Here is a 14,542-nt window from a genome sequence, read left to right on the forward strand (position 1 = left end):
AAAAAGCTGGCATAAAAAGATTTAATTTTTAATTAACTTAAAAATATGTTTAAATGAAAACATTAAAGTTGTTTTCATTTAAACAGCGCTGTACTTAGGGACTAAGTACAGCGCTATACAAATACAGGCCATTTACCATTTAATTTAACGAGTAGTAAAATTCAAATTCAAATTTTATTTGTCACGTACACAGTCAGTCACGGTACACCCATCAGCAGATAAACTGGAGCAGCTGGGATACCTAAAAAGTGTAGGGGGGCGTGTTCGCAGTAGTGATGGGATTTCCGGCTCTTTTTAGAGAACCGGCTCTTTCGGCTCGGCTCACTAAAAAGAGCCGGCTCTTTCGGCTCCGAACCGGCTCTTCAGGTTGTTTTGTTGCTTTAATTTATTTATTATTAACAGTAATATACAATTATGCACAAAAGGAATTACTAATGTAAAAAAAGTGGTTTTAGTTATATATTTATATATAAACATATATGTGGTGGCCCCTAGAGACAAAGCACGTACAAACTCCAAAACACATTTCTAGCTTTAACTGAACTTCCAAAACAGAGCTACTAGATCACTTAAATTACACAATTGAAAGCATATGTGTATGGTTTGTGTATTTATACACAACCACTCATATATATTCAAATAATTTTAGAAAAAAGTTAATTTACCTGTTACTACCACACACCAAATCCGGTCGTTGGTACTTGCTGGCTTGTGTAGCCACTAGGTAACAAAAGCTCAACACTGCGCCCAGCATCCTGGAGCACTTCTGTTGTGTTTGTACGTGTTTTGGAGTTTTTACATGCTTCTGAGTTTTTACGTGCTTCTGGAGTTTGTACGTGTTTTGGAGTTTGTACGTGTTTTGGAGTTTGTACGTGCTTTGTCTCTAGGGGCCACCGTAAATATACTTTTATTTATTCACTCCACATAAAATGTAATAAATAAATCATATAATACAAAAACCAACTATTCACATTTCAACTTTTAACTATTTAAATTTTCAGCTTTTTCCTTTTAAACAAATTTTAAATGAAACAACACAAAACACTGCAAACCACAACACAATTAAATATAAATTACAATATGAAAACAAAAAGAAGATGCATATTCTCTGTCATATTGGCCTGCATGAATAAACTTTCTGAATCCTTTATCATCCGCAACTGAAAATAGTTGTGGACGATTACTATACCTTTCTAATGTGATGTTGTTGTCCCTGGCTCCCTTTCTCCGTCCAGTGTTGCCAACTCCTCAGTAAGGAAAATCGCTATTGGTTGTCCTAAAAGTCGCTAAATGACGTCATCGCCTAATTTGCATAATTGGTCATGCTAATCTAATTGTAACTTATGTTGTTGGAGAGAGAAATAACATCGTGGAAGAGACATAAAGTGAGTAAAAAGCGTCCTAAATGCATTTAGAGTTTATTTAGAACTACAAATTAAATTTCTTTTAGCAATTATTGTTTTTTTTTAATGTCACAATTCCAACCCTGCTCCTTTACCCGGGCTTGGACCGGCAAAAGTGACCCGAAATAGGCACTCTGGTGGAGTTACTTTGTGTGTGTGTTTATAAGTAGTTTTAAACCTTGTGATCCACAAAACAGCATAAGAGTAAAAGAGTAAAAGAAGAACTGACTGCATTACAGCACCCGCTGCTTGTTGAGAGTAAAAGCGATACGCACTTTCACGTCTTTTTTTAGCGACTTTTTTTAGAAGAAAAGTCACTAAGTGGTCTGAAAACTCGCTAAATATAGCGACAAAGTCGCTAAGTTGGCAACACTGTTCGCGAGTACGTTTGCTGATAGTAACACCATGTGATTCAGCTAATAACACAGGGATTTCATCATTTGTGAAGCCAGGCTGAAAACACTCAGCAATCTGTGCATTCACGACTGGATGTAATACCGGTAGCTTAGCTGTAGCATTTGTAGCTGAGGGCTTCAGCTTCCGGGTAACAAGGAAATGACGTCATTCACGTAGATTACTGATTGGCAGCGCTAACTCGAAACTTCGAGTTGCTTTTCTCAAAATTTTGAGTTAATAAATTGAAATTTCGAGTTAATGGCCCTGTTTCAGGAAGCCGGTTTAGTGGAAAAACTGAGTAAGTATACCCTGAGTTAACGAAAACTCTGGGTTTTCGGTTTCACAAAGCGAGTTCAGCTGAAGCCTGAGTGAGTCACTATGACGACACACGCCGTGAAGCTAACCTGCCCCCTAGCAGGTTTACTACAACTAACCCTGACTGTCTCCGCCCCTTTGTCGGAAACCTGACTGTAGGAAGTGTCGGACATGGCGTGTCACTTCCTTGAAGAGCCAGTAGATCGTGAAGCCCAAATTCTCCGCAGAGCTCTCCGCCGGGAGAGAGTGATCAGAGCGCGTTTGGACATTTTATCATTTCCTGATGATTTTCTGTGCGAACGTTACCGTTTCTCAGCACAATCTATAAGTTATTTGAATAACATCCTCAGGCCATATATTACGCATGTGACACATCGCGGACATGCTCTCAGTTCATTAGATATTATTTGTATTGCACTTCGGTTTCTTGCAAACGGGAGCTTTCTGTATAATATTGGTGACGCTGAGCACGTTTCCAAGGCTACCGTCTGTCGGGCAGTCAGGAATGTTACAGTTGCAATGAAACGTCTCCTGTACTCGTTTGTGGTGTTCCCCGGTCATAGACCCACAAGATTCATCAAAGAGGGATGCCACAAAATTGCAGGTATCAGGATGACCAAAACTTAATTCATGATGTGGTGATACTTGGACTACTACTTAAATTTTACATTTATTTTCAGGGTTCCCAGGCGTGATTGGCTGTATAGATGGCACTCACATTCCAGTCATTGCTCCTTTAGTAAATGAAGGAGACTATGTGAACAGGAAGTCTTTCCACAGCATTAATGTACAGGTACATAGTTCCCTGTAGCATTTCAAACTAACAAATTATTTCATCATAGTAATGGATGCTAATTTGTGTTCTCTGCACTGTGAAGATCATATGTGATGCTGCCAACATTATCACAAATGTGGAAGCCAAGTGGCCAGGCTCTGTCCATGACTCACAAATATTCCGTGAATGTACACTGAGCACAAAATTTGGACATGGTGAGTTGAGAATACTTTAAAATATATAAAGACCAATTGCTTCAGGGACATTTGAACTGAAGTGTATCCTTCTGTCTTAGGAGAGTTCACTGGCTACTTGCTTGGTGATAGGGGGTATCCATGTTTACCCTATTTGCTTACCCCCTACTCTGACCCTGAACCGGGCCCACAGCAGCGATATAATCTGGCTCATTGCAGGACAAGAGCCAGAATTGAAATGACTATCGGAATGCTTAAGGCCCGGTTCCAGTGCCTGCAAAGACTCAGGGTCACCCCAGAAAGGGCATGTGACATTATTGTGGCATGTGTGATTCTTCACAACATTGCCACAATTAGAGGAGAACACTGTCCTTCTGAACCAAACATCAGCAGTGATCCAAACCATGAACATCCTGACCCTCCCACGGACATACAAGATGGAAGCGCAGTCAGAGACACCATATGTCACAATCATTTCTTTTGACCCATCACCTCAACATGTTGAAAGAAGAATAAACAGATTTTTTGTTCAACTGGCTTTATTGGTCGCCTGTATTTCCTGTACACAAAGTATTAAAAGATGTAAACCTCATAAAGTGTCTCTGTTGCTTCCTCCTCTGTAACAGCTGTCAATGTTTCTTCATTATTTTCCTGTAGTAAAGAAATAAACAACATTGCTGTTCTACTGTACACTCATATAATCTGTGGAGTATTACTCACAACTGCATGTTGGTCTGGCTCAACAGGAGGCTGCACCAGATGCAGTACACCACCACCATCAACTGATAGAATATGAGGTTTATACAGGTCACTTATAACTTACAAGGGACCAAATGGCAATTAACAAACATACCAATCACCTTACACTTCATTGTCATTATGCTCTCAAAGACAACCAAGACTGAGGGAAGGCAAAATCAGTAGGAAAATAACTTCACTACAAAATAATCCATTATGGTAAAGAGTTTATCAAATGAATGAGCAGCACTGCAAAGGTGACTGTGAAGAAAGGATGTATGCACATCATGTATTATTTTGAATTTACCCCCTATGTAGGCACTTGTGTCTTGCGGGGTTATTGACTCAGAGGATGTCCCCGCAGAGATGCCTTCGGCCACAGGGCGCCCACTGTTTTGGCTGAGGGCCAACTGCTCAGCCTCTGTGAGTGGTGGTGGTGGAGGACCCCCACCTGTTTTTCGGGCCTCCGCTTTTTTTCTGTTGGCTATAACGGGCCACATTTGAGCATACAGAGTAAGCAAATATGTACTTGTAATGTGCTCAGATAATTTCAATAAGTGCTTACAGAAAGGAAATTAATGTAGCCTCTAACTGCAATTGATTTACATGGGACAAACAGACCAAGCACTATGGCTCATAATACAATTACACCTTACCTGTTTGGACTATATTTTTCTATTTCATTTTTACTTGCTGCCAGGAACGTTTGGGGCCTGTTGGGTTGCACCTGCGCTCACATCACATCACAAAATAAAATGTATAAAATAACAAATAAAATAACATATGATAAAATAACGTGTTAAATGGGTGGAAATCCCTAGATCAATGTTTATATTAACACTCACGCATTGACTCTGTCGGCTATGTTTTGCCATGCATGCTCCCTGTCTTTCGCAGCTGTGGCTGTGTTACTTTTTTCCGCGGAATTTGCGTGTTATCGGCATATGCTGCCATCAGAATTTCGGCCTCAAGCGCTGTAAAATACATTGACCACGCCTTCTTTCCCTCCGTCTCCATGGTGACTCGCTTAATCTGTGCTCCGCTTATCAGGGCTTTATGTATCCTCGTCCGCGCGCTTCACTTGGGGTTAAAGCAACTCCGCGTTGACTGAACTAATTGTTATCAGCCTTTCTGAAACCGAATATTCCGAGTTGGACAGTTCGGGGTTACTCAACCCTGCGTATCGTTTTTAACTCTGAGTTTTCTAAACCGGCTTCCTGAAACAGGGCCAATATGTCGAAATTTCGAGAAAATAACTCGAAATTTTGAGTTATGGATCCCTTTTTTTTTTTTTTTTTTTTTTTTTTTAGTGGTGGAAACGGGCTTCCATAAATAACCCATCTTACAACTGTACTTCTCTCCTTGATCCAGTCACCCGGCTCTGGACTTCCAGCAAGTGCGCTGGCCTTTTCTTTCCCTACAGTTCAACTCTGGGTTTTCCTCTTCTTTTTTTTTTCTCTGCGTTTCTTGATCTTAGCAGTACTGCCTTCAGTCCCGTGGCTGAGATGGGAAAAAGAACCACGTGTATGGGCTCAAGTAGTGGTCATAAATATTTTGTACTTGTAAACAGGCTGCGTAGTTTTGAACAGCACAAAATATCAGAAAATTTTAGGTTTGTGCATCTACAGACGAAAATTTGTGTTTATAAAAAAATATTTACACAAGTTACAATTTTTACAGACCAAAGTTAAGGGACCTAGCTTGTATGAGCCTTATGGGGTATTTATTTAAAGATCCTCCAGCTTCAAACTGGTTACCCTTCTAGGACCTGAAAGCTCAGTAAAGCACCACTCCGACAGCCAAACCCATCTGTTCTCTGGTTGGATTGTTAAATTTGTGATTGACATGACACTGACCACATCTTACATTTTGAAGAAGAAATAAGAAACATTAATTTGGTTAGTGTGTACAGTGTATAATCTGCTGTCTGTTCATCCAGCTTGCAACAGATTGGTTTACACTCACAATACTTTACTAGTATTTTTGTCTATAATAGTATCTTCTATTCGCATTAGTATTTACCATCTATGTTATTTTATTATAATTTAAGTTTAAATCTGCTTTTCTCTTCTATCTGTTATTGTTTTATCAGACATGTTCCCCAACAATGCCCAGGACAAGGTAGTCCCAGGAGTCTGGCTCACCTCCAGATCCTCCAAGTACCAAATTTGAACTCTCCTTTGAGAAGGGTCTTATGGCACATTTGCAAAATGTGTCAGTATGGCTGACAAAAAGGCTGTAGCCATTATGAAAAACGAGAACCCAAAGACCCATTGGAAAACCAAGAGGTAAAAACTGCTCCCTAGAATTTCAGTTAGAAAGATGTGTGCAGTGGATGTAAGGACTGTGATGAAATGCCTATAAAATGTTTTTTTCTGTTAAACTAATGTAAAAACCATCTCATGTTTCTAGCTCACTGCCATGTGAAAACGTAACGCCTGTAACTCCAACAAACCAAATATATTCCTGAGTTTGAATATCTTTAAAAAGTCTTTTTGACTTCATGAAAGGAATAAATTTCAAACTGCTCAATTAAAAGGCAATTCATCCCATCATCGTGCAGGTATGATTAACTCCATGATTCTTTACATTAATGCTCTGAAAATGGATACTGATCAAATTTGAATCGTAACATGACATATTCTTTGATACCTCTCAGACTGGAATAGTGTTTAATCACCTCAAGTCTCTTGGAACAATACACACAGACCTGAAATTATAAAATGTAATGTTGGTGAAATATCACCAAGAGCCGTACTGAATAAAATTATTGACTTTGACCTCGCCTATGACACCTCAGCTGCCAAAGTGGGGCTCTTACATTCAGACCTGTCCGTACTGGTAAGTAGCTGGAATCAAATTGAATCTCTTCCTCACACAGTTACACAAACTCCAGTGTTTGTGATTTCTGTTAGGGGTTTCTCAGCTGTAGTATAAATAATACTTATCCAAATGGTCAACATAAACAAAAAATGTGACAATCATTTCTCTTTGTCGTCCATCAGGTCTCCGGAGATTATTCTGGGGCTTCCATCTACAAAAGCCATAGATGTATGGTCCCTGGGCTGCGTGGCTGAGTCTGTACACTGGTTCCTTGCTGTACCCTGGGTACAGTGAGTATGCCATGGTAAGTAAAGCAATACAAGAGCACTTTTTATTTCTTCTGAAGAATTTGATTTCAAGCTTAATAGAAAAGATTGATAACATGATGCATGTCAGTTAAAAGTCTGTGCTGGACTCCTAGTTTGATTACATGTTCTGCTGTGCTCTCAGCTGAGATACATGATGGAGATTCAAGGACAACCCCAAAGAAAATTTCAGACTGTCTTTTCAGACATCTGAACTGTATTTCCAAGAGTCTGGTATTCAGTTCGTGGAGAAAAGATGAATAAGTCTCTGGATGACCTCTTACATGTAAGTATACTTTTTGACCATATAGTGGGCAGATCACCCTTTAGATCCACCCCACCGAGCCTCAGGATTATGCAGATAAAACTGCAGAAATGTGTGATCTCCTGATGTTTGTTGAACTCTAATAGTAATAAGGTTATTAAAAATAATCTGGTCTTTTATTTTATTACATATTACTTTGCTTTATGTGAAAATGCTGTTATCATTTAAATGAGTAATTTAACATATGGCATGATTCATTGTCTGCAGCGTTAAGTCCTGCTATGAGCACATTAATAGCTTTAAAATATAGAAGACAGGGATGTCAGATAGCGGGACAGAAGGGTGTGGGTCTCTGCACCAGCCCACCTCTGACACCAGACAACCTGCCCAAAAGAACTCCCACCCTTGGCCTCCATCCTTCTTCTCAGAGGAGCAGCCTGAACTTCATCAGGCCCAGTCACTGTAAAACTGCTCACACATTTCCAATATTTCCAATCAAATCACACTTTAAAAGAAAACATCTGGAAGAAGATAAAAAGGATACGAGTGACCCAGATCTTAAAAAAAAAAAACATACCAACGTGAAAGGTCAGATCATGACCAGAAGAAATGCCATCATTCTACGGGTTCATCTTGCTCAACCAGTGGCTACAGGACACAGAATTCCATCTTGGCGAGTAAGAGGAAGCCAGACCAAAACTGCTTTGACAGGTCAAATGAGAGGGCCAGAGCAAACTACGAAGATGGCAGGAGCCACATGTCCGTTAACACCTTCAATCACAGTCGGGCTGAGGACCACCGCTGCAGAGAAGCAAAAGAAGGGCAAGCAGAGTAACACTTGATTTTTCTTACATGACGTGAGTGCCTCACTTAATCTCACTTAAACAAATTTAAAACATTTGGCTATTGAAAAACAGACTGTTAAAATTCATCTCAGCAGTAATGAGGCCACTAAAACTAATATTGAATCAGTGTGTAATGTCACTAACATTGTCAGACTCTATAGGTTTCCCTGGTCCATTTCTCAATCTTGTATTTCAGTGATTCCACCACTGCACATCATTAATGTCTGTCTTCTCTTTCCACTAGTTATTTCTCATCTCTATACTCTCCTTTCTCTATGCTTTCACTTGATTGTCGGGGATTTCTCCACCTTATGGAGGGTTTTCAGCTTACGGTATGAAGTTCCTTCAGGCGAGTTTTGTTGTGAATTGGCATCACAGAAAAATTGAAATGATCAGTTTCATGTCTTGAAGTAAAAATAAAGTTGTCTACATTAAAAAGCAAACAGTGTCCCTGTCATTGTAATAGTCAGCTAAGTAAGTTAGAAATGATAACAGCCAGACAACCGAGTAATATGCATTATATATGGTTAAAATACACCAAATGCAGTAAGTATGCTCGTTTCATATAAATATAGTCTATATTGGTGGATTTTTTGCTGCCGTCACTTCCAAAACTTTCCCCTCTCACTAAATAACCAAATCCCACATGTTGTCAAATCTTTTTTTTTTTTTAATTGGTCGACATGATTCACTTTTACACCAATAGGAAAGCCGTGGCATTTTTTTAAAATTCGCTTTTCTTTTTTGTGCTGTCCTTGGAAAATACTATTTTTGCAGTTTCTTCTGCGCTAAACATGAAAATAGTATTCAGTAAAAAGCATTGTGTGTATATTTATGATATATACACAATTGTATAGCGTTGTTTGACACATGAGCACACATGTTCAATAATGTTGTGGCTTTATGTTTTGGAGATGAAACATCAGATTTTATTTAGATTTTTATTATTACCGGGGGGGTTGTGGTAGGGTGAGTGTTGGTTTATTTATGGTGTTTGCTATGACTTGACTGGAATGCTGTACTTCAAGTAAGCAAACTTGCATTTTCATCATGAGATCCAATAATCTTTCTCCAACAGTGTTTTAACTGAACTACTTTGAAGCATACTGTCATTTCTGTTTATTTCATTTAAATTAAGAAAATGAGTTTTTAATGGCATTTAGTTAATTTAAACAAAAAAATCTCAATGTTCCCTGCAATTAGCCACACAGTCCCCATTCCAACAAAGATGACGACTTTATTGTGAAAGTCACAACCGGATGTGCTCTAAGTCATTTCTGGGTTTAACAGTTGTGAGGCAACATGGCGAACGCCGGTGGAATGACCGTGGATGGAGACCTGATGCGATACACTGAGTACTCTCCAAAAACCAGTGTTAGAAGTGACGCGGAGATAGACAGGCAGCTGGTAAGTACCTGTTTTAAATACTTAGGACTTTTGTGTCTGTCAAACTAAATCGAGGTGGTTGGATAGCAGCTGACGCTTCTGTTAAGTAACCTCAATGACCGCTAACGGCACGTCGGTCTATTGCATCAGGTACAGAAGCTAGCGAACTAACCTGAGCAAAGTAAGCTATAAAGAATGTCTCACAGACACGAGCTTTCAGGGCTAATTGGTGCAATCTTCATTTTCTCTGGGTTAAACAACAGTAGATGAGGAATCGTAACCTGGTTAGCCAAAACTAGCTACATGTGGGTTACATGTATGACTCCAAGGAACAGTGACGTTTGTATGTCGATGGGTTAACACAGAGCCCTTGCAGAGGTTCTTTTAGATGTCATTAATATTTATTGTGAGGCCTAAAAAATACGATGCAAAATATACTGAGGTTTAAACAGGGGAAAGACACGCTTTAAAAAATGCACGTTTTCAGGTCCCATTTATTTAATTATGGAGGTAGGGCTGTTTTAGACGTATCTCTGGCATCGAGAAACAGTAAACTATCAGTATTAGAAAATTACCACTACTTCAGTTTTCTATATTAAATATCTGGTACTATGAACACGGAGAAGTTCAAGTTGCATTACTGGGATGATTTCTAAAAATGTTATTGGGAAAATAAGAGCGATCACCATGATGAATATTGGATATAGAATAGAATAGAATTCAACTTTATTGTCATTGCACATGCACAGGTACAGGGCAACGAAATGCAGTTTGCATCCATCCAGAAGTGCTTTAGTGATATAGATATATTACAATAAATATTAGCAATAATATAGATATGTGAGTATATTACAGAAATGGGTCTATTATGGAATGTTATAATGTACACGGTGTGAAGTATGTTGTGAATATTCTATAACTATAAGTATGTACAGGCTGTAGTGAGTACAAGCTATGTACAGGCTATGAACAGGATGTAAATATGAAAAACTATACAGAATATGAAATAAATAACTTTACAGAATCTGAGATATACAGCTATACAGAAATGGGAACTGTGCAAGTTGTAAACAGTTGTAGGGTTAAAAATTATCGTATGTACAGAATGATTATTACAGAGCTATACAGTAGTGCAGTTATGATAAGTGAGATATAATTCCTACAGAGGCTATATAAAGTGCTGGTGGTTGTGAGTGGTGTTTCAGTCCATGTTATTATTGTGTGTTTGAGGGTACAGTTGTCCATTGTGGGTGTGTGTATTTTCAGTCCATGTGTTAACGTGGGTCAGGAGGATATAATGATGAAGAGAAATTTGTGCCTTCAAAAAAGTTCATTTGGATTTGGTACATGGTGTCATACTTGGTATTACAGGGAAGCTGGAAGAAAATGTATTTTTTCTTATTTATTTGTTTTTATTTATTTATTTTTGATAATGAGGCTTTAATATCTGTGCAACCATTTAGTTTCACATTCATTTGGACTGTTTGGGGGGGAAACAAAAACACCTCGAATATGAGAAATTGTAAACAACAATCGGCAACACGCCTCAAAGTCTGTTTTTAGATATCGGAGGTCCAAATAGTTTGGGCTTGAAGCATCTGGCATTCTGGCATAATTACTCACCTTGAGGTCTGTATTCGTAGCGCTCTAGTACCAGACATACACCCTAAAAAAATTTAAGTTCCTAGCTGAAGTAGGTTTCTAGATATTAGAAGTTTAAAATGGCCATTCAAAAATGATGCAAGAAAAGCATCATTTTTGGCCTATGTTTTTTCTGTAGAAACATGACGAAAAGCCAGAGTCAGCTTTGAAGCTATGGATCATGGGAGGGGATAGAGAGAACTCCAAAGGAAAAGGTGTCTGTTTTAAAGCAAAGGTTATTTGCTTTAAAACACTGTAAACATGATCAGCAGACACAAGTCAATAAAGTTTAACTTTAAATAGTGAAGTTACTCAAGTATCTGTGTCGAATGACCTGTCTGACCCAGTGTGCTAACAGCTGGATGTTTCGTTTTTGGTGACAGGGACGGACATTAATTGCAGTTGGTCTTGGTGTGGCTGCAGCAGGGTTTGCAGGTAATAATGGTTTGATTTTGAATTTGATTTTTTTTTTTTTTCTGTAGTTTGAAAGCTTTCTTCTTCTTCTTCTTTTTTTCTGGTTTAAAATTCTTGTGCATGTCTTGTGTTTAATCTACAGGCCGGTATGCTTTCCACCTTTGGAAGCCTCTTGGCCAAGTCTTCTCTGAAACTGTGAAGAAGATGCCTTCGTCAGTAAGTAAATGATGAACATCCTGCACATCCACTGTAATGCTTATATCTACTCCAGGTGAATAATTGCTACTAGGGCTGCTCAATTAATCGAATTTTAATCACGATTATGATCTGGGCTTTCAACGATCATTAAAAATGACTGAGCCGATTATTAGCCCCTCCCTCGTGCTTTACTCTCGCGCTGCTCCGTGTGGCAAATCGAGCGCACCTCTGCATTTCGAACACGCCTCACAACAATTAAGAGGACCGAAAGGAAGCTCGGAAAGCTAAGCAGAAGTTATTTGGAGAGGAGAGTGACTGCCTTTGGTTGAAAAGAGAGGTAAAAAAAAAACTTCAGTGGTGTGGAAACATTATGGGTTGGCGGAGTCAGACGTGGATCAAGTAGACATAATGTGTAAACTTTGCTACAGTGTCGTAGCTGCACCACAGAGCAACACTGCAAAGTTCACTAAACATAGATGTTTACATTTTTCATTTATTTTTTATATTGCAAACATTTGCACTGTTATCAGTATTTGCACACTATTTTATATTATTTTTTTTAAAGTCATTATTCAATACATTGTTATTGTTAACCCTTTAAATCCCTGTAGAACCTGAACCGTGTAAGCTAGCGCAATAATTTGTTTTGCATATGAAACCGGAGGAGTTGTACTTACATCTTATGTCATCAGCTTGTCCTCGGTCACGGTTTCCTTCCACATAAAGCTTTGCAGAAATTGCATAAAAAGCGCTTGCAGCAACAAAACATAATATTCCAGAAACACCTTTGCCGATCCGATCAGCTGTTTGTAACACTTCCCACATTGAAAAAGACGTCGATGCGAACTACCGCATGTCTGCCATTTCCTGTCCGAAACCGGAAGTGACATCATTTTCGCGGAAAATGTAGTTTTTTACTTGTAGGCCTTAAAAGCCTATACTGGTGTTTTTATAATTCATATTTGACTCTATACTTTTCTGTATAGTTTCTGTGATGCTTAGAACTCAAATTGCACTGCTGGAAATAGTTTATTTTGATGCAGATGCTGTTTTCTTTGCAAATTTGCATCATAGTTTGTTTTTTTTGTTTTTCCTGCAGTATATAAAAATTGCTGTATCTCCAAAATAACACTATGAAGACACTCAAAATAAATTTCCTGTGGTGGGAAACTATTTTTTGCAACTTTTTTGTATTTAAAGTTTTGAGGGATAAACCTCTTAAATTTCCTCAAGTAGAAATATATGTAAAAAAACAAACCAAAAAACGACTTTCAATTTTTTTGTAGTTTATTGCGCTTTTTTGCAATTAATGTAATTACTATGGACTTAATGCATACATATTATTAAAATATGGGCTATAACAGCATGTAAAAAAAAATAAAATAAAATAATATAAGCTCTGGCGGACTTGGTTCTATGGTAGGTCTTAAAGGGTTAAATAAATATCATCAAATAATCGAGATCTCAATTTCAGTGAAAATAATCGTGATTATCATTTTTGCCATAATCGAGCAGCCCTAATTGCTACACACTGTGCCACGTTAACATGTTGATCTCAGATATTACAGGCAGGTGGATTCAGGAAATACTGGTCTTGAGTCTTTTTCACCTGTCATTACCCAAACCATGTAAATAATAAAGGGAACTATTTTTAGGTTTCATGAACTTTTATGCATTTTTTTTTGCCTGCGTGTGCACTTGTGCTGTGCTGTTTTTTATAAATGTTCTGCATTTGTCACCCTGAATGTTTCACACGTCATTTAAAAAGTATGTTTGAAATATATTCCTCAGACTATTAACCTTTTTAAAGAAAGCCAGAGGGTGCTGTAGCTTTAGCCTGTCTTTAGAGGAATGATCTAAAAAAATCTGTTCTATCATAAAGTTATTTGGCATACATAATCAAAGGTCTAATACTGTGGTGTCTCCTCAGACTTTTTCATCATACTACAAAGGAGGTTTTGAGCAGAAGATGTCCAAACGAGAGGCCAGTCTCATTCTGGGCATCAGGTAATGCATCTTTTTGGTATAAATAATGTTGGTCTTCTAAAATGTGGCATATTTTTATCATTTCTAATTAATCACATGGATGTATTATGTTACATCCAGCCCAGCCAGCACTAAAGCCAAGGTACGAGAGGCCCATCGGAGGATTATGGTCTTGAACCATCCGGATAAAGGTAAACCTAAACCAGATCGATCTGTTATCTGTGATTATCTGTGATATTAATTCAAGAGATAAAGTTGCCTCTAACCAAAACCTGTCTGTTAGACTGCACGTAGAGCCGGTTTAGTGAGTTGCACCAAAATTGTTTTTGTGTTTGCAGGTGGTTCCCCGTATCTCGCTGCCAAGATCAACGAAGCTAAAGACCTTTTGGACAAAGAGACTCGCCGATGATGCACACTGTCAATGAGCACTAAAGACTTTCATCCCCCCTCAGCTTCAAAGTACTGCTTGAATGAGCATGAATACCGTACAGGGGAAACCGCTAAAGTTCAAGAGGATCGTTAAAAGGATTCTTTGTTAAGCTGCCAGAGTAACTTGTGTTTAACTGAATTTGTCACCTCTGTGATTATAAGGTTAATACATCCTTAAAGCCACCTGCTGTTATTTTACACATAGAAGTAATGTGTTGTATTTAAATGAAGGGGTTTGAAAGGATATATACACCACCTAGTGGCAGCTGGCTGAAAATGGAACAGTAATTGTGCTGAGTTCATTATTGGCTGTGTAAATATAATGAATAATGATCTATTTAAGCAGCAAGAGAACAAACTTGGTTTTCATATTTCAATGTTTTAATGTGGAAGTTAAAAAATAAACTTAATTTGCAAATATTCACAGTA

General features: G+C 38.3%; 1 protein-coding gene and 2 long non-coding RNA genes across 3 annotated transcripts; all 3 read left to right on the forward strand.

The window, feature by feature from the left end:
* Positions 1 to 1,358: 1,358 nt before the first annotated feature.
* On the forward strand, positions 1,359 to 6,651 carry LOC113008299 (uncharacterized). The gene is made up of 4 exons (XR_003270004.1): positions 1,359 to 1,385; positions 5,914 to 6,109; positions 6,234 to 6,384; positions 6,481 to 6,651. It is a non-coding gene; the product is annotated as an uncharacterized LOC113008299 (long non-coding RNA).
* A 185-nt stretch (positions 6,652 to 6,836) lies between these two features.
* Positions 6,837 to 8,098, forward strand: LOC113008300 (uncharacterized). The gene is made up of 3 exons (XR_003270005.1): positions 6,837 to 6,948; positions 7,095 to 7,235; positions 7,482 to 8,098. It is a non-coding gene; the product is annotated as an uncharacterized LOC113008300 (long non-coding RNA).
* A 1,199-nt stretch (positions 8,099 to 9,297) lies between these two features.
* dnajc15 (DnaJ (Hsp40) homolog, subfamily C, member 15) lies at positions 9,298 to 14,535 on the forward strand. Its single transcript, XM_026144654.1, has 6 exons — positions 9,298 to 9,466; positions 11,470 to 11,521; positions 11,643 to 11,716; positions 13,629 to 13,705; positions 13,805 to 13,875; positions 14,023 to 14,535. The coding sequence occupies exons 1-6, from the start codon at positions 9,362 to 9,364 to the stop codon at positions 14,091 to 14,093; spliced, it is 450 nt and encodes a 149-aa protein (XP_026000439.1). The 5' UTR covers positions 9,298 to 9,361; the 3' UTR covers positions 14,094 to 14,535.
* The last annotated feature ends 7 nt before the right edge of the window (positions 14,536 to 14,542 follow it).

The sequence above is a fragment of the Astatotilapia calliptera genome, chromosome 16 (genome assembly GCF_900246225.1).
Source record: "Astatotilapia calliptera chromosome 16, fAstCal1.2, whole genome shotgun sequence".
NCBI classification, from domain to species: Eukaryota; Metazoa; Chordata; class Actinopteri; order Cichliformes; family Cichlidae; genus Astatotilapia; species Astatotilapia calliptera.

What these genes read in the sequence shown, in the direction of transcription:
- dnajc15 (XM_026144654.1), top strand. Translation starts at nt 9,362, where the DNA reads ATGGCGAACGCCGGTGGAATGACCGTGGATGGAGACCTGATGCGATAC. An exon ending in CGGAGATAGACAGGCAGCTG is followed by an intron (nt 9,467 to 11,469) that starts GTAAGTACCTGT and finishes TTTTGGTGACAG; the next exon opens with GGACGGACATTAATTGCAGT. An exon ending in CTTGAACCATCCGGATAAAG is followed by an intron (nt 13,876 to 14,022) that starts GTAAACCTAAAC and finishes TTGTGTTTGCAG; the next exon opens with GTGGTTCCCCGTATCTCGCT.